This window comes from Hypanus sabinus, chromosome 22 (genome assembly GCF_030144855.1).
Source record: "Hypanus sabinus isolate sHypSab1 chromosome 22, sHypSab1.hap1, whole genome shotgun sequence".
Lineage (NCBI taxonomy): Eukaryota > Metazoa > Chordata > Chondrichthyes > Myliobatiformes > Dasyatidae > Hypanus > Hypanus sabinus.
Genome location: NC_082727.1, coordinates 3,437,900 through 3,456,418, shown reverse-complemented (window position 1 = coordinate 3,456,418; position 18,519 = coordinate 3,437,900). Strand labels below are relative to the sequence as shown.

The window sequence follows — 18,519 nt, the reverse complement described above, 5'->3', positions numbered from 1 at the left end:
AGGTGACCCTAATTGTTTCATTTTGACTATATTTTTGTAGCCATTTGGGGAGCTCTAACATTTGCTAACATGTATTTCAGAACTGTTTCCTTTTGAGACCTTTGCTCACAATAATCTAGATCAGCATTCATATTGACAAGGCACAAAAGAACACACGTCAAGTGCTGATACATGGGATTAGAATAGGTGCTGAACCCATTAAGTAAGTAATCAAATGGCTAAACTAATCCCTTCTGCCTAGAAAATGCCCAGTCCTTCCATTTTCCTTTTCCATGCACCTTTCTAAATGTTTCTGAGAAGTCTAATGTTTCTGCCTCTATCACCACCCTAGGCAGTCAACAGGCACTCACCAGACTCTGTTAATTTTAAAAAAACTTGCCCCTCACATCTCCTTTGAAATTACCCCTCTCATCTTAAATGTGTGCCCTCTAGTGTTGGACATTTCAACCCTTGAAACAAGGTATTGTCTGTCTAATACCTCTGCATTTTATAATCTTTTCAACTTCTATTAGATCTCCTGTCAACATTTGCCACTCCCGAGCAATCAGCCCAAGTTCGTCCAACCTCTCATAATAGCACGTAATAACCTCTGCACTCTCTCTGTTTCAACATATTTCTTGTAATGGAGCAACCAGTACTGTATGCACTATTCACAAATATTCACTATGCACAAATATTTGTGATGGTGTTAGAAAAACTGAATATGACATTTGAGCCAATAGTAAGTGTAGTAATAGTAAGTGCGAGTAGAGCAGCAGGGCTAAGCACATGACCGTGTAGTACACCTGTGCTGATGGAGATTGCGGAGAAGATATTATTGCCAATCTGAAATAACTGGGGTCTGTAAGTGAAGAAATCGAGAATCTAATTCCACAAGGAGGTATTTGCGCTTATTGATGAGTTTTGGAGGGATGATAGAATTGAATGCCAAGCTGTAGTCTGTAAAGAGTAACGTGATGTATGTAGCTTTGCTTTCTGGATGTTCCAGGGTTGAGTGAAGAGCTATTGAGATGGCATTTGCTGTAGACCTATAGGTAGGCAAACTAAAGTGGATACAAGTTGCTTCTCAGACGGGATTTGATATGTTTCATTACCAGCCACGCAAAGCACTTCATCATTATGGATGTAAGTGCTACTGGATGATGGTTATTGAGGCAGTTTACCAAAAAGTTCTTGGGCAATGGTATAATTGAAGTGCGCTTGAAGCAAGTGGCACCTCAGATTGGTGAAGTAACAGGTTAAAGATCTCTGTGAACACTCTAGCCAATTGATCAGCACAGGTCTTTAGTACTTGGCCAGGATACCCCGTCTGAGCAAATTGTGATCAAACTCTGTGTTCTTCTTAGAAATAGTTTTCCACCTCTGTGAACGTGGCATAAAAGAGTAGCTTTTTGGCTTCTTGCTGAGCAAATTTGATAAGTGCTAATTCAGAGTACGTCTGTATGAAAGTTAATTAGATTTGTATGGTGCTGTGTTCAGTGTACTTGATAGTAGAGTTTAATTTTGCTTGAGAGACCCTGAAGAGAATAATGAAAAGAAAAAAAATGGTCCAGAGGTTTCTGACCAACTCAGAAACCTTGAGGAAAGAATTATGCTAGAGTCGGCTCCTCCTTGACATAGCCTAATGTAGCAAATTAGTAGCAAGTAATGTTGGAATGTGGCATTGGTACATGGAAAGCTCCTACATTACTCATTTTCCTATATTGCTTCCTTCATCAAACTGAAAAACAAGCCAAATGGGGATTCTGCAGCATGTTACCTGGTATCCATGTATCCAAAGATTTCCATGATGAGGTCAGAAGCAGTATGTTATTGAAAATTAAATAGAGTTTTGTCCTTGTTCTTTGAGCTTTTTACCTAATCTCTAATAAAAAGCCATTTATGACAACATCAATATTTTACATTTAATGTTCCTTTTTTTCTTGTAAGGCCAAACAACCTTCTTTCTTTGTCATTTTTAGAAAATATTTTCCTTGTTTACAGAGCTGTTTTGTCATACTTCGGACATCTTGGTGTCTTAGTAGGTACTTGTCTCAATCACTAATGTGCTTAATCTATTAGATTCAATTGTCAAAGATAGATCATTTGGAAACAGACCTCCTTTAAGGTTTGTACCATGAGCACACAATAGCTTTTTCCAGTAATTGGGCATGTTAATGCCTTTAGCTTCTGGCTGTTCTAAAGGATGTTCTTGTGTTATGTGACTCTGCATGCTGGTCTTGAGAGTACAATGAGCACTTGACCTGGATGGTGGGACTCCTTGATGGGTGTTGCTTTCCTGCAACAGGACTCCTTGCAAGAAAAGATCTTGCAATTGAACTGGATGTTAGTGAACTTAAAGATTTTTTAAACATTTTAATTGACTTTAGTGAGCAGGTGAGCCTTTTTTGACCAGGTATACAATCGGCCCTCTTTATCTGCGAGTTCTGCATCCATGAATTCAACCGCGAATTGAGAAAACCTGGAAGTGCTCTTCCAGCATGTCCAAGCATGTACAGACTTTTTTTTTCTTGACATTATTCCCTAAACAGTGCAATATAACAACTTTTACATAGCATTTACATTGTATTAGGTATTATAAGTAATCTAGTATACAGGAATATATGTATAATTTAAAGTATACTGGAGGATGTGCGTGGGTTATCGTGAATCAGGATGGGAAAAAATCTGAAGTTCTTTTACTAAGTAAGTCGGAACAGGTACATCCGGAATTATTTAGTGTCAGTCAAACGTTTGTCTTGGTATATAGTATATATTTTACCTTTCTATGCCTATAAAACACTTAAAAACATATGTTTCAGCGCCGGGCTCGGGAACGGAAGTTCCCAAGTGCGAGCCAGTGACAGACCGCTTTCAAATGCACTCTCCATCCGTGCCGGTTTGATGTGGAGGATATGAAAATCAAAACCCAATAATTAAACCACTGCTTTGCTCAGTAATAATTGTAGCTTTCATCGGGGCTGGGCCTTTCTCACTTTATCCTTTAAAATTGTTCCGATCGTTGACCGACGTAGCCTAACGTTTTTACAATGACCAATGGCGTTTCACCTTTTTCCGATCGCTTTATTATTTCCGCTTTATTTTCAATCGTGATTATTTTCATGAACAGAAACACTGCAGATTCAGAGCTCTGCTGTCAGGTCCTAATGTTCAGCGGACTGAGACAACTTAAATAAGGTGGTCTACCGCATTGAGACAGATTGAATAAGGGACTTGAGCATCTGCATTTTTTGGTATCCGCGACGAGTCCCAGAACCAATCCCTCGTGGATAAGGAGGGCCGACTGCACTTATGTGCACCCAGTCTGTGTGCAGTAAAATAGCTGAACACACAAAAAAAAACAGCATGGAATAAAATTGGATGTGCAACATAGAAACTGACTACAAAATTCAGTTGTTTGTTATGTGCATTTAGTTTGCTCTTTGCGGCATTTCATTAAAACAATTCCTTGTATAACCCATGACTGTTTTTTCATTTTATGTTGGATGTAATTTAAAATACAAGTGGCAATGCAAACAGTTAATACCTGCAGAGCTGTTCAGAGGCTGAGACCTTAAGTTTTCAGTCTGGGGCCATCACCAAACTCCAAGCAGCATGCTGTGCTTGAAAGCCTTTAATCAAAATGATCAAGACATTTTTCTCTCTATATCTTGACTTGTGCTGGTGCCTGTCTTCCATGCACAAGTAAAAATGTCATGGAGCTTCAATGCCTATCTGTTATGCTAATACATTTATTAGTTTAATCAGAAAATGTAAAGAGAACCCCAGTAGGTTTGTAGAAAAATAGCATTATTGTTATATTGTAGTTCTAGTTTCACCCGTGTGATTTACTTGAGCAATTATTTCCAGTTAAAGGCTCCTGTATTTTCATCATTACTTTGCAGACAGATATGAACAGGTCTGATATATTGAGCCGTATTACTGTAAGTGCCTGTTTTTGGTATTCGGTTGGCAGCATTAATTGAAAGGATTTTCCCCCCAATGTAATTTGTTTGATCACATTATTTGGGTCATTCATTGTTTTTACTTTTTGATTTATGGTAATGTCTATTTACATATTTTAGGCTACCTTGACAAACAGGAAAATCAAAAATTAACACAGGCTTAATTGGAAATATTGCCATTTGAAGATCGCAACAACAAATCAGTTTTCATCTGTCCAAGAACAAATTACTTGAAAGAGTTATTGTGGATGAACCACATAAGATTTATGTAATTATTGCATTCTAGAAGCTTACAATTTAACTTAAAATATTGTACTTAAATATGTAACACTGATTACTTTGACTGTGTATAGCATGTCTAGTTGGTGGCTTCAGTCTCGTACAGCCATCTACTTGATGGCTGTAGACGGTTGTTTACTTTGCAAAATATTGGGGCAGTTGAGCTCTGCGGTAATACATAGAAACATAGAAAACCTACAGCGCAATACAGGCCACAAAGTTGTGCTGAACATGTCCCTACCTTAGAAATTACTAGGCTTACCCATAGCCTTCTGTTTTTTTTCTAAGCTCCACGTACCTATCCAAAAATCTCTTAAAAGACTCTATTGTTTCTGCCTGTACCACCATTGCCGGCAGCTCATTCCATGCACTCACCACTCTCTGCGTTTTTTTAAAAAAAATACAACAACTTTCCCCTGACATCAGTTCTGTACCTACCACCAGCACATTAAACCTGTGTCCCCTTGTGGCAACCTTTTCAGCCCTGGGGAAAAAAGCCTCTGACTATCCACATGATCAATGCGTCTCATTATCTTATACATCTCTATCAGATCACCTCTCATTCTCCATCGTTCCAAAGAGAAAAGGCCGAGTTCACTCAACCTGTTTTCATAAGGGCACTAAATGAATGCTCTTAAGCCCAGTAACAAACATCCAACAAAGTATAGCAAGTACTGTACTATAAAGAATTTTGTTTTTTTTGATTTATCAAATATCTGGAGCATTATTGCAGTTTACCTCCTATTTATCAGAAAATGGGTAATGTTTAAAGATGTAGCTGAAGACTGTAGTGCAAGTATTAGAGACATTAGTTTTCTTAAAGCACATTTTTCTTACTGATCCTATTTAAATCTGGTTTCAAATCTTTCATCAGTTCCTTTAGACCTAAAATGTTTTTAAAATCTAAGGTCTTTAAGGTCAAATGATTTTGGGAGTGATTCTACGTTCTTTAAAATAAGACCACAAGACTATAAGATATAGGAGCAGATTTAGGCCATTTGGTCCATCGAGTCAGCTCTGCTATTTCATCATGGCTGATCCATTATTACTGTCAACACCAATTTCCTGCCTTCTCCCCATATCTCTTCATGCCTAGACCAATCAAGAATCTATCAACCTCTGTGATAAAGATTTGTTCATTTTGATCTTTCATTTTGAATAGTTTGAGGGAGAATTAATGGACAACTTTGGAATGTCAGTATTGAATATTCCTGGTACTTTACTGCTCTTGGAGGTTTTGTGTTGTACAATGGGAATGATCGACCTGTTAATTTAGGAATGATTCAGTACCGCTGTAGGCATTAAGATAAAGTTCTCACAAATTGCTGAGATGGATCACACCACCTTGGGTATAATTGGGGCCCATGTATTGTTTGCATTAAGCATATGCTACAGAAGTTGGAATGTAGCTGGTCCCAGTTGGTCAAAGAGACCCTGTATTTGGCCTTAAGTTAGGTTGACACTTGAAGTGTTTAATTTTTGGCAGGAGGCCATTCCTCTGAAAAAAACAAAAGTGTTCCCTGTATTGACTTTGATAGCTCAGAATGCAAATACAAGTGTAGGCCACCAGGCCCCTTCAGCCTGAATATGAACATGGCTGATTTATATTGGCCTTATCTCCTTTGTTGTGCCAGTTCCCCAAAGCACTGATTTCTATATAGTCGGCCCTCCTTATCAGCGAATTCCACATGTGCGAATTCAACCAACCGTGAATAGCGAAAACCCGGAAGTGCTCTTTCAGCACTTGTTGTTTGAGCATGTACAGACTTTTTTCCTTGTCATTATTCCCTAAACAATGCAGTATGACAACTATTTTACATAGCATTTACATTGTATTGAGTATTATAAGTAATCTAGAGATGTTTTAAAGTATACGGGAGGATGTGCATGGGTTATCGTTGGATCGGGATCGAAAAAATCGGAAGTTCTTACTGAGTAAGTCGGAACATGTACATCCAGTATTATTCAGTGTCAGTTAGTCAAACGTTTGTCTTCGTATATAGTATATCTTTTACCTTCGTATGCATATAAAACACTTGAGAACGTATGCTTCAGTGCCGGGCTCGGGTACAGAAGTTCTCGGGACTCGGGACAGATTGCTATGGAGTGCGCTCTCCACTGTGCTGGGTTGATGTGGAGGATCAAAAACCCAAAACCCAATAAGTAAACCACTGCGTTGCTTAGTAATAATTGTAGTCTTCATCAGGGCAGAGCCTTTCTCACTTTATCCTTTAAAATTGTTCCAATCGTTGACTGATGCAGCCTAATCTTTTCCAATGACCGATGGAGTTTCACCTCTTTCCGATCGCTTTATTACTTCCACTTTATTTTCAATCGTGATCGTGATTCAGATTCAGATCTCTACCACTGGGTCCTAATGTCCAATGCACTGAGACAGGTTAAATAAGGTCTGGGGTTCCACTGGGTCCTAAAATCCACTGTATTGAGACAGGTTGAATAAGGGACTTGAGCATCTGCGAATTTTGGTATCCACGAAGGGTCCCGGAACCAATCCCTTGCGGATAAGGAGGGCCGATTGTAACCATATAACAATTACAGCATGGAAACAGGCCATCTCGGCCCTTCTAGTCCAAATCTTTCAAATTTATCTTTTTCCATTTAAAACACTTCAGTTCTGTTGGCTGCGTAAGTCTAGGGAAGACCATCTCTGCTCTGCCCCCCCCCCCCCACCAAAACATTGTTGGAGATTGAAGTGCAAGCCCATCCCCTTTTGTGTGGATGCTGCGTAGTTCGTTACGCTGTTACAAATAAGTACCATGAAATAACAGACAGTACACCGCATACAATTAAATGATTTAGCTTTATATTTCTTAACTTGACTAAAGGGTTAGTAAAGAAAAAGCAAGAAAATAAAAGGGCTCATTTTAATGAAACAGTTTAATGTGCTCAAGTTGGAGCTCATGCCAAATCATGGCCCTGCTTTGGGTCGAGTCCTACGACCTCTTCTCTCCGGCGTCTTCTTCCTTCATTTCCTGCCGAACCAAAACCCAGCTTACATGGGTAAGGCACACAACACGAAAAGCACACTCCCTTCTTTGGACGGCTCACATTCCAAAGCACTCATTATCTCTAACCATAACCCAAACACTGCTTCTACAGAAAGACCACTACATTAGCAGTGAAACATTTCCCAGGGTGTTACACATCTTACTGCAGAAATTCACTATCCCCTCAGGCAAAATTTCTCAGTTTTTAAATGACTTGTTTTGCAGCTAAGCCCTCTAATTTGTGACTCTCACTAGTGAAAATATTTCAACATCAACCCTATCAAACCCCATTAGTTTCTTGTCTGTTTGCATTCTTTTAAATCTTAAGGAGAATGTTAATGATCCCAAAATACTTGAGCATAGAGATACTTTGGTGTTCTTCCTCAACCAGTGCCATCTAAAGGAAAAATTAACTGGTGGTTTGTTTATGGGTGGCCAATAAAAAGAATTGTGTGAAATCTTGGTGTTCTAAAATCAAGTGTTGTGTTTTGTTCTAGTTTTTATTAGGTTATCTGAGATCAAATCCATTGGAAACGATGTAAAAGTGCACAAAGCTGAATATGCACAAGTCCCTGATTTAAGAGTAAAGGTTTAATATTCAATACAAGTGCAGCTGACTCTATAAGGTGCATCATGCTAATGTACTATACAATCACTAGCAATGATTATAATGAGAACTAGCTTCAGTGAGTGTAATTATGAAGTTAATGTGCATCTCAAAGCTAAAATCTGTTAGTTTTTTAATACAGTTGTAATTTTTAAGCATGTATTTATATTGGAAGTAAACCATTTAGTCAGCATAATTGCCTTATCCGTACTGCCAATGAGTAATTTTGGGTTGGATGGAAAATGTAACTATTTTCTTATTTTAAGTTTATGGGCAGAAGATTCATGGTTTTCTAAAATCCCATTAATGGTTCTGAATCTTACTAAAAATGACTTGAAAAATGTTTGTGCTCCTTTGCTCACCAGCAAGCAATGGACAAGGAATATAATAATTGTAATGTGATTGTCTATGACAATAAGTTACAATCTGAAACCTGAAGCAAATTAGAACTTTTTATTTTCATATTTTAATTGACTGGTATCTTAAATCTTTCAGTGTGTCCTTGACCTTAAATAATTTTCAGTCAATTTACCTAAGTGTTGTGCGGTGTTGTTTTTTCAATCCAGAATATATTTGATATGAACACTACTCAGTGTTGAATTAGCAATGCAGTTAGCAAAGCACTTGACATTTTACTTCTCCTTTCCTCCATCCTTGCCTGCAGTCCTTGGTAGTCATATTCTGTGACCTTTTGGGGAGGGGGTGCATTCCTTTCTCTGGTTACTTTTTCCTGTCCCAGCCTCTTACCAAAATTTTACTCTATCTTGTCTAGTTTTGGCTTCTAGCCCCATTCTCTCACATTCAACGTTAATTTAAAAAATTAAATCATGGGGCAATGCTGTTTTTAATATAAGATTTGTTGAAACATACAACTATACAAAGATGGCTGTGGTTCTATTAAGCAGAAACTTTAAATTATTTTCTACTGCAAAATAATTACACATTGCTATCTACAGATGAGATCTTTAATCTACCCAACAGATGTGAAAGACTTGACAGACGGAGTTAGCTTGTACTGACATTTCATTTGCTAGGCAATTGAGTGACAGTGATTTTCCCTTTTGTGTGAAATTGTCTTGTTTTTGATTTGACTAGAGCAGTGCCCTCAGTTGATTTAATATTTTTTAATTGACCACATTTTAAATAATCAATGGTTTTATTATTTAGAAGATAAATCTGCTTCCCACTGATAAAGCAAGTATCCTCACCAAGACAGCTATATAGTATACATTTGTTTTCAGTGGATTCTGATTTGCCTGTTTAATAAGTGGCAAGCAAAATCTGCAGGATTTGAACTGTTCCACCCGCTGCGTGCATGTTCCTTCACTTCAAGTGTTCATTTTCTCTTTTGATTCAAGATGTAAATTATCTCCAAAGCAAGAGGAGGGAAGTGGGGGGAAATGCCCCTTGAAATGACAAACTGTCCATGACAATGAATGGCTATGTAGTAAAGAAATCAAAAATTGTGGTTTCAAACATTGCAATTACAGCTCCTGTATGTGCATATGTGGTCAGGCTGGGGTTTCCACTGGAGTTGAACGTTTGATAACGTTAAGGTGCTGTGTGCATAAAATAACTTGTTCAATTGGATTTATGTTTCTGAGATAATTAATCCACCCCTTAAAATATCAAGTTTAATGTTTCCTGAGAAGTGAGAGACCAATAGTTTTTAAAAAAAATATTATCAATTTAAGTGGATTTTCTTTTGCTTTTGAAATGAATATGTTTTCTCTTTATGCCAAATCAGAATGTGCAAGCTATGTTCTTGACTTTGTGGAATATAGGTTGATGATGTAATAAGATTGCCCTTGATTATTACCAAGGTGAAATTCTGAATTGTAAAACATGTACTGTTACATATCGCTACAGTTTTATTTGCCAAAAATTAGTGTCAGTTTCTTCAGTGCATCTCCTATTGCTTGGAATCAGAAGAAAAATCTTGTCAGTATGAAGGAAATTTATAACTAAAATGTCTGCCAATTATGCAGTATTGTACTGTAAACATTTCTGACCAAGATGCATTTGTTGTTTAAACAACTGTCTGTTCCGATTGAAGAGTCAATTATTTGACATACTCACACATCTTACACTCCACTATAAAATCCAATCCTTCTGCTAGGCATTATTTTCCAACCTGACCCTTGTATTAAAAACTCATTAAGAGCTTGTGATTTCTACAGGAGCTATTTGCTGGTTAAAATTGGGAAATCTGTTGGGTACCCAGAATATGCTTGAAATATAAATTTGATCCTCATTCTGGTGTTTAAGGAATCATTTATCATCTTTATCATTCCTTTATATGAATACATAGAAAGCCATTCTGTCTTGTATGTATTTCTAACTCTTTTAAAATTCATATTGTACTAAAGCAAAGCTGGGTTTGTTTAGGTCCACAGAAATAAAGATAGTGTTCTTTTTTCCTTTTCTTCAGCAAAAGAATACAACGTCAAACACTATTAAATTCAACCTTGTGAACAAAGCACGAAACTTATTCCCTTCCACTGCATTATGTAATTTATTAACTTTGCTCTTGACCCAAGATTTCATTTAAATCTTATTTTATTTTATGGCACATTACGTAAGAGAAAATAGGGCTGGAGCTCTCAAAAGTATTTTTCACCTCAATCCCCATCCATCTTCTCCACTCACTTTATTCATTCGTAGTCACTTCATTGCAGGTGGTTAATTCATTAGAAGTTAAACCGTGGAGTGTTTAGTTGGTCATTTAGCAGTTGTAGTCTTTGAATCCTGATTATAAGTAGCATGAACATATTCTTATTTTAGATATGAATATTCCTAATTGAATTTTAAAAAATTGCTTGATAAGCAATTGCTTTACAGTAAGTTAGTAACAATATTTCTTTTTTTTTGTTGCAGGAATATTTCTGTTGACATAAATGATACGCCAGAGTAAGGATGTTCAACAGGTGGACTGCGACTACATTCCAGATTAAAACTGGATATGTTCTTTAATGGCAGATGTGCAGTTTGGTGCCATATCAGATTTCACTTTATTTTGTGTCGTAGAAAATTTTAAATAAGAACCCTTCCAACTGTTGAAGATTAGAAATCCTTCCAAAACATTTTCAAATTGGCTACTGATTTTGCAGCCATTATGAGTAGCACATTAGGAAAAGAAAAGGACTGCAAAGAAAAGGACCCTAAAGTTTCCTTGGGAAAGGACAGGGAAAGGGATGGAAAGGCTTCTGGTGGGTTTGGAAAAGATGGTAAAGAGCGAGAGTCCAAAACCAAAGGGAAAGATGCCAAAGAAGGAAGAAAAGAATCTAGTGGGGTACAACCAGGAGTGCAATTCCAAGTGGACAATACAATAAAACGGCCAAATCCAGCACCAGGGCGTAAAAAATCTAGTAATGCTGAAGTTGTTAAGGAATTAAACAAGTGTCGTGAGGAGAATGCAATGCGTTTGGACTTGGCAAAAAGATCAATTCATGTGCTTCCAACATCGGTCAAAGAATTGACCCAATTAACTGAACTTTATTTGTATAGTAATAAATTGCAGTGTTTGCCAGTAGAACTGGGATGCCTTGTGAACTTGGTCACCCTGGCACTGAGTGAAAATTCACTTACAAGTTTGCCTGATTCTCTTGATAACTTGAAGAAACTGAGAATGCTTGATTTACGGCATAACAAACTTCGAGAAATCCCTGCAGTAGTGTACAAGCTGAATTCCCTTGCCACTCTTTATCTACGGTTTAATCGTATAACTACTGTGGAAAAGGACATCAAAAATCTATCCAAACTTACAATGCTGAGTATCCGTGAGAACAAAATTAAACAGCTCCCTGCAGAAATAGGTAAGTATATTCATTGTTGTAATGCACGTTCAGTACCATTTGAGCATCAGTTTCCTTGAAGGTTCATTGAAAATGTTAATGGTATAAATGCAGTAGTTTATGTGCTTCTTTGTTTATTGATTTGTTTTTATGTATGCATGAGATATGCTGTAGCTTTACAAATGACAGTAATTGCCAAAACTATTCTCAGTTTCAATTACTTGGCATTGTTTTCAGAGATATGGGGTGGCAATTTCACATTGACCTTCTGATTTCAAAAGTGTGTAGTTGTGCAAAACTCTACAAATTCTGGAACAATCATTTGATTACAAAGAATGTTGTTAGGTTGGCAGTTGACCACGAGAAAGTTAATTGTCAAATGATGTCCTAAATGTAAAAATGAAGAACAAGTCATCCATCTAATTCCTGAGAGTAGGGGTAAATCCTTGCCATACGTCCAATATAATTTTGCATTTGCTCCCTTAATAGAACTAATGCTCTTGAGGCCACTAGAAATTTCTGATGAGGTACTTATTGTTCTAATCATTCAGTGTTGCAGTTGTGTGTATTTTCAAAATTGTGAGAAAGGGAAGAATAACATGCTGGCTTTGATTTTAATATGCTGGGCTATTTTGATGGATTCTTAGATGATTAATGGGAAAATAGGATGACTAAATCTTTAATCCCTCATTAACACTATCATATACTTTTTCTCAATTATACTGTTATTTCTGATTACCATTTCTTGACTATTTGTAGAAATGATTTCCTTGATTACCTCATGGCAGGTTAAGGTTTGATTACTTAGAACAGAATTACATAGGAGTCAGCCCTTTAGATTGTGATGATGTGCAAAACTAATTAAGCTAATAACATCTAATTAAACTAATACCTTTTGCAAGTCTATATCCTTGCAATTCTCTGCATATCAATGTGGTTATCTAAGAATCTGTTAAATTAGTCAATTGTATCTACCTCCACCATCATCTTTGACAGTGCATTCCAGTCACCCACCTCAGTGTTTAAAAAAACTTACTTGCACATGTCCTTTGAGCTTTCCTCCATTACCTTACAGGTGTGAGCAAAAATTGTCAATGTTAGGGTTTTAATCCTTTGTTAATAAATAAGGGGAATGTCAGTATTTGGGCACTAAGGCTTGGAAAGTCATTGGAGATACCCCAACCATAAACTGTTTCAGCTGCTTTTGTCTGGTAAATGGTGCTGCAGCATTAAAGCTGGGACCAACAGGCTAGGGGACAGCTTCTTTCTACAAGCCATTACTTATAAATTCACATAACTGTGATGGAGTCATAACACAAAGATTCTTGCTCCTTCACATTGTGGGGCAGAAGTAAGATTTAAATAAATTCAAATTAGTATTTTCAGTCCCATTGAAAGGTATTATTTTCTGATCTGTTACTGCATCACATCTTGTAACCTGTCACTTGTTAATACCTAAAGGTTATGGTGGGTTGCAATCATTTACTGAACTGCGAATTGAGAAAAAAAGCAAGATGTTTGTAATATTTAGCAGGTCAAGGCGCATCTTTGACAAAGTTGATGTTTGAGGTTCATGACCTTTCCAAAAAATATTTCGTTCAGAACTGGACTTTTTGTTGAGGGAGGTACTTAATTGGCTATGTACCTTCTGAGAGGGCTTGATAACTGCAAAAATGATTGTGGTTTTAAACCTGAGGAGATGCTACAGAACTGAGCTGATGTATACAGTACTGTTCAAAAGTTTTAGCACCTTAGATTCTTTATATAAATTTTGTTATTGATGTTTATTTTTGTTTTCTGCATTAGTGTCATTAGAAAAGAACAAATATTAGATTTCCAAGCATTCATTTTCAAAAAAACTTCCATGCTACAGAGAAACTTCCGTATTTTGTTAAAGAAAGTAACATATTGAGTAGTAGACTACTTTTCAAATGAAAAGTTGATTACTTTGTAGGTATATAGTCCAGTGCAGGATTAAACAAAGGTAACAAATGTGGTAAGGGTCAGTGGTTAACTGAAACAGAAATGGGTCTCCCGGGTGAACATGTGGCTGAGAAACTGGTGTAAGGGGCAGGTTTTCAGATTTCTAGATCACTGGGAGCTCTTCTGGGGCAGGTGGGATGTGCACAAGAGAGTCGGGTTATCTGAACTACAGGGGGACCAATATACTTGCAGGGAGGTTTGCTTGTGTTATTGGGGATGGTTTAAACTAGATTTGCAGAGGGATGGGAACCAGAGTGCCAGAGTAGATAGTGGAACAGGGGTAAAAATAAATGATATTAGTAGTTCATGCAAAGTCACAAATAGTATGGTTGTGTGTGGTGGTAATAATCTTCTGAGGTGTGTATATTTCAATGCGAGGAGTATAATGGGAAAGACAGATGAGCTGAGGGCGTGGATTGACACATGGAATTATGACATCATAGCCATTACTGAAACTTGGCTACAGGAGGGGCAGGACTGGCAGCTCAATGTTCCAGGGTTCCGATGTTTCAGACATGATAGAGGCAGAGGGATGAAGGGTAGGGGCGTGGCTTTGCTAGTCAGGGAAAATATTACAGCAGTGCTTTGGCAGGACAGATTAGAGGGCTTGTCTACTGAGGCCATATGTGTAGAGCTGAGATACAGGAAAGGTATGACCACATTAATAGGGTTGTATTATAGACCACCCAATAGTCAGCGAGAATTGGAGGAGCAAATCTGCAGAAAGATAACAGACAACTGCAGGAGACAGAAAGTTGTGATTGTAGAGGAGTTTAATTTTCCACACATAGATTTGGACTCCCATACTGTTAAAGGTCTAGATGGGTTAGAGTTTGTAAAATGTGTTCAGGAAAGTTTTCTAAATCAGTATATAGAGCTACCAACTAGAGAGGATGCAATATTAGATCTCCTATTAGGAAATGAGTTAGGGCAGGTGACGGAAGTGTGTGTAGGGGAACACTTTGGTTCCAGTGATCATAACGCCATTAGTTTCAACTTGATCATGGATAAAGGTAGATCTGGTCTTCAGGTTGAAGTTCTAAACTGGAAAAAGGCCAAATTTGAAGAAATGAGAGGATCTAAAAAGTGTAGATTGGGGCAGGTTGTTCTCTGGCAAGGATGTGATTGGTAAGTGGGAGGCCTTCAAAGGAGAAATTTTGAGAGTGCAGAGTTTGTATGTTCCTGTCAGGCTTAAATGCAAAATGAATAAGAATAAGGAACCTTGGTTCTCGAGGGATATTGGAACTCTGATAAAGAAGAGAGATGTATAACATATATAGGCAACAGGGAGGAAATAAGATGCTTGAGTATAAAAAGATTAAGACAATACTTAAGAAAGAAATCAGGAGGGCTAAAAGAAGACATGAGGTTGCTTTGGCAGTCAGAGTGAAGGATAATCCTAAGAGCTTCTACAAGTATGTTAAAAGCAAAAGGATAGTAAGGGATAAAATTAGTCCTCTTCAAGATCAGAGTCGTTGGCTACGTATGGAATCAAAAGAAATGGGAGAGATATTAAATGGGTTTTTTGCATCTGTATTTACTAAGGAAACTGGAATGGAGTCTATGGAAACAAGGCAAACAAGTAGCGAGGTCATGGAATTTATACAGATTAAAGAGGAGGAGGTGCTTGCTGTCTTGCGGCAAATCAGAGTAGATAAATCCCCAGAACCTGATGGTATTCCTTCGGACCTTGACGGAGACTAGTGTTGAAATTGCAGGGGCCCTGGCAGAAATATTTAAAATGTCGATATCCACGGGTCAGGTGCCGGAGGATTGGAGGATAGCTCATGTTGTTCCGTTGTTTAAAAAAAGGCTCAAAAAGTAAGTGGGAAAATTATAGGCCGGTAAGTTTGACATCGGTAGTAGATAAATTATTGGAAGGAATACTAAGATAGGATCTACAAGTATTTGGATAGACAGGGACTTATTAGAAAAAGTCCACATGGCTTTGTGCGTGGTAGGTCATGTTTAACCAATCTATTAGAGTTTTTCGAGGAAATTACCAGGAAAGTGGATGAAGGGAAGGCAGTGGATGTTGTATACGTGGACTTCAGTAAGGCCTTTGACAAGGTCCCGCATGGGAGGTTAGTTAGGAAGATTCAGTCGCTAGGTATACATGGAGAGGTAGTAAATTGAATTTGACATTGGCTCAATGGAAGAAGCCAGAGAGTGGTAGTAGAGGATTGCTACTCTGAGTGGAGGCCTGTGACTAGTGGTGTGCCACAGGGATCAGTGCTGGGTCCATTGTTATTTGTCATCTATATCAATGATCTAGATGATAATGTGATAAATTGGATCAGCAAATTTGCTGATGATACGAAGATTGGGGGTGTAGTGGACAGTGAGGAAGGTATTCAAAGCTTGCAGAGGGAATTGGACCAGTTGGAGGAATGGGCTTAAAAATGGCAGACAAGTGTGAGGTATTGCACTTCGGAAGGTCAAACCAAGGTAGAACATACAAGGTAAATGGTAGGACACTGAGGCGTACAGTAGAGCAGAGGGATCTGGGAGTACAGATACATAATTCCCTAAAAGTTGCATCACAAGTAGTTAGGGTTGTAAAGAGAGCTTTTGGTACTTTGGCCTTTTATACTCAATACTTTGATTTATAGAGTTGGAATGTAATGGTGAGGTTGTATAAGACATTGGTGAGACCGAATTTGGAGTATTGTGTGCAGTTTTGGTCGAATTACAGGAAGGATATTAATAAGGTTGAAAGAGTGCAGAGAAGGTTTACAAGGATGTTACTGGGACTTGAGAAACTTGAGAAAGGTTGAATAGGTTAGGACTTTATTCCCTGGAGCATAGGAGAATGAGGGGTGATTTGATAGAGGTGTATAAAATTATGATGGGTATAGATAGAGTGAATGCAAACAGGCTTTTCCCACTGAAGCTAGGGGAGAAAAAAACCAGAGGTCATGGGTTAAGGGTGAAGGGGGAAAAGTTTAAAGGGAACATTGGGGGGGGGGCTTCTTCACGCAGAGATTGGTGGGAGTGTGCAATGAGTTGCCAGATGAAATGGTAAATGCAGGCTCACTTTTGACATTTAAGAAAAACTTGGACAGGTACGTGGATGAGAGAGTTCTGGAGGGATATAGCCCGGGTGCAAGTCAGTGGGACTAGGCAGAAAAATGGTTCTGCTCAGCCAAGAAGGGCGAAAAGGCCTGTTTCTGTGCTGTAATGTTCTCTGGTTATATGTTTAAGAACATTGGTGTTTCTGTGCTAGGCTGTGATGCAGCCAATCAATATACTCTCCTCAAAGATTTACAAAATTTGTAGAAGTTTTAGATGACTGCTATATTTTCTTTATAATGGCACTTGTGTGTGGGACCCAAGGCAGATCCTTTGAAATGATAACAGAGGAATTTAACATTGATAGCCCTCTCTTCCTATGATCCCTTGATGAGGACTGGCTCATGGACTTGCGGTTTCTTCCTCCTGATGTCAATAATTAGTTCCTTGGCCTTGCTGACATTGAGTGAGAGGTTGTTGGTGAGGTACCACTCAGCCAGATTTTCAATCTCCCTCCTGTATGTTAATTCTTTACCATCTTTTATTTAACCAATGATAGTGGTGTCATCAGTAAATTTAAATATGGTGTTGGAGCTGTGCTTAGCCGCACAGTCATGCGTATAAAGTGTGTAGAGCTGGAAGCTAACCACACAGTTTGTGGTGCGCCTGTGCTTGTGATTGTGGAGGAGATGTTGCCAATCTGAATGCACTGGGGTCTGAAAGTGAGGAAGTCAAGTTGCATAGGACCTAGAAGTTGAAGCTTATTGATCAGTTTTGAGTAGATGATAGTATTGAATGCCAAGCTGTAGTCAGTGATGAGCATCCTGTTCAATATTTTTATCAGACTGTATGCAACTGCCCTGATAACTCTTTTTGTCATACCTTTAAGCAACTGGTATAATTGGTCTTTGGATGAAATAATCTCAAATTCTGCCTAATATGCATGTGTAGAAGGCTGTAGTCATTAACTAATAGATGAATTAAATGATTAACTCAGTACTGGTTCCAAAAGGATCCTACCACTAAACATATCCACCTGCCCCCCCCCCCCCCCCACCAACTTCCACAGGGTTGCGATTCCCTTGTTCATTTGTCCCAACCCACTAATCTCCCTCCAGGTAATTATCCCTGCAAGTGGTCTAAGTACTGAACCTGCCCATACACATACCCAGCTCCCCCACTTCCACTCAGGGCTCCAAACAGTCCTTCCAGGTGAGGTAGCATTTTACCTACAAATTTGCTGGGTTTATGTCTGTGGCTCCCAATGCAGCCTCCTCTACTTTGGTGAGACCCACCGTAAATTGGGGGATTGCTTCACTGAACACCTCCACATCATCCGCTACAAGCTGCATTTCTACGTGGCCGAACATTTTAATTCTGATTATCATTCCCGTTCCAACGTGTTGATCTATGGCCTCCTCTTGTGCCAAGCTGAAGCCACCCTCAGGGTAGAGGAGCAATAATACCTTAGATTCTGTCTGCTGACCTTCCAACCTGATTGCATGAATATCAATTTGACCATCTGGTGAACAAAATTACTTCCCCCACCCTCCCTATTCCCCAATCTGACCTTTTACTAGTTCTCACCTGCCTATTACTTCTCCTTAGGTCGTCTCAACCCTTCCTTTTCCCTAGTGTCCTCTCTCCTCTAAAAGATTCCTTCTCTAGCCCTTGACCTGTCCCACCCACCTGGCTTCACCTATCACCTTCTAGCTAGCCTCTTCCACTCCCATCATCATTTTATTTTGGTGTCATCCACTTTTCCAATCCTGCAGAAGGTGTCTTGGCCGGAACTGTCTACTCTTCCATGTATTAATGTTTTTCCACAATTGACTAAGAAAGAGTTCAGAAGGATGTTTTACAAGCAGAAAATTTGCTTCCAAACTCGATCA

General features: G+C 38.5%; 1 protein-coding gene across 2 annotated transcripts in view; it reads left to right on the top strand.

Moving 5' to 3' along the window:
• shoc2 (SHOC2 leucine rich repeat scaffold protein) overlaps nt 1–18,519 on the top strand; it is a 168,310-nt gene that overhangs the window by 93,031 nt on the left and 56,760 nt on the right. For both annotated transcript variants that reach the window (XM_059946980.1, XM_059946979.1), the window contains exon 3: nt 10,716–11,653. In XM_059946980.1, coding sequence (XP_059802963.1) covers nt 10,954–11,653 — 700 coding nt within the window. In that variant the 5' untranslated portion in view covers nt 10,716–10,953. The remainder of the gene's footprint in view (nt 1–10,715; nt 11,654–18,519) is intronic.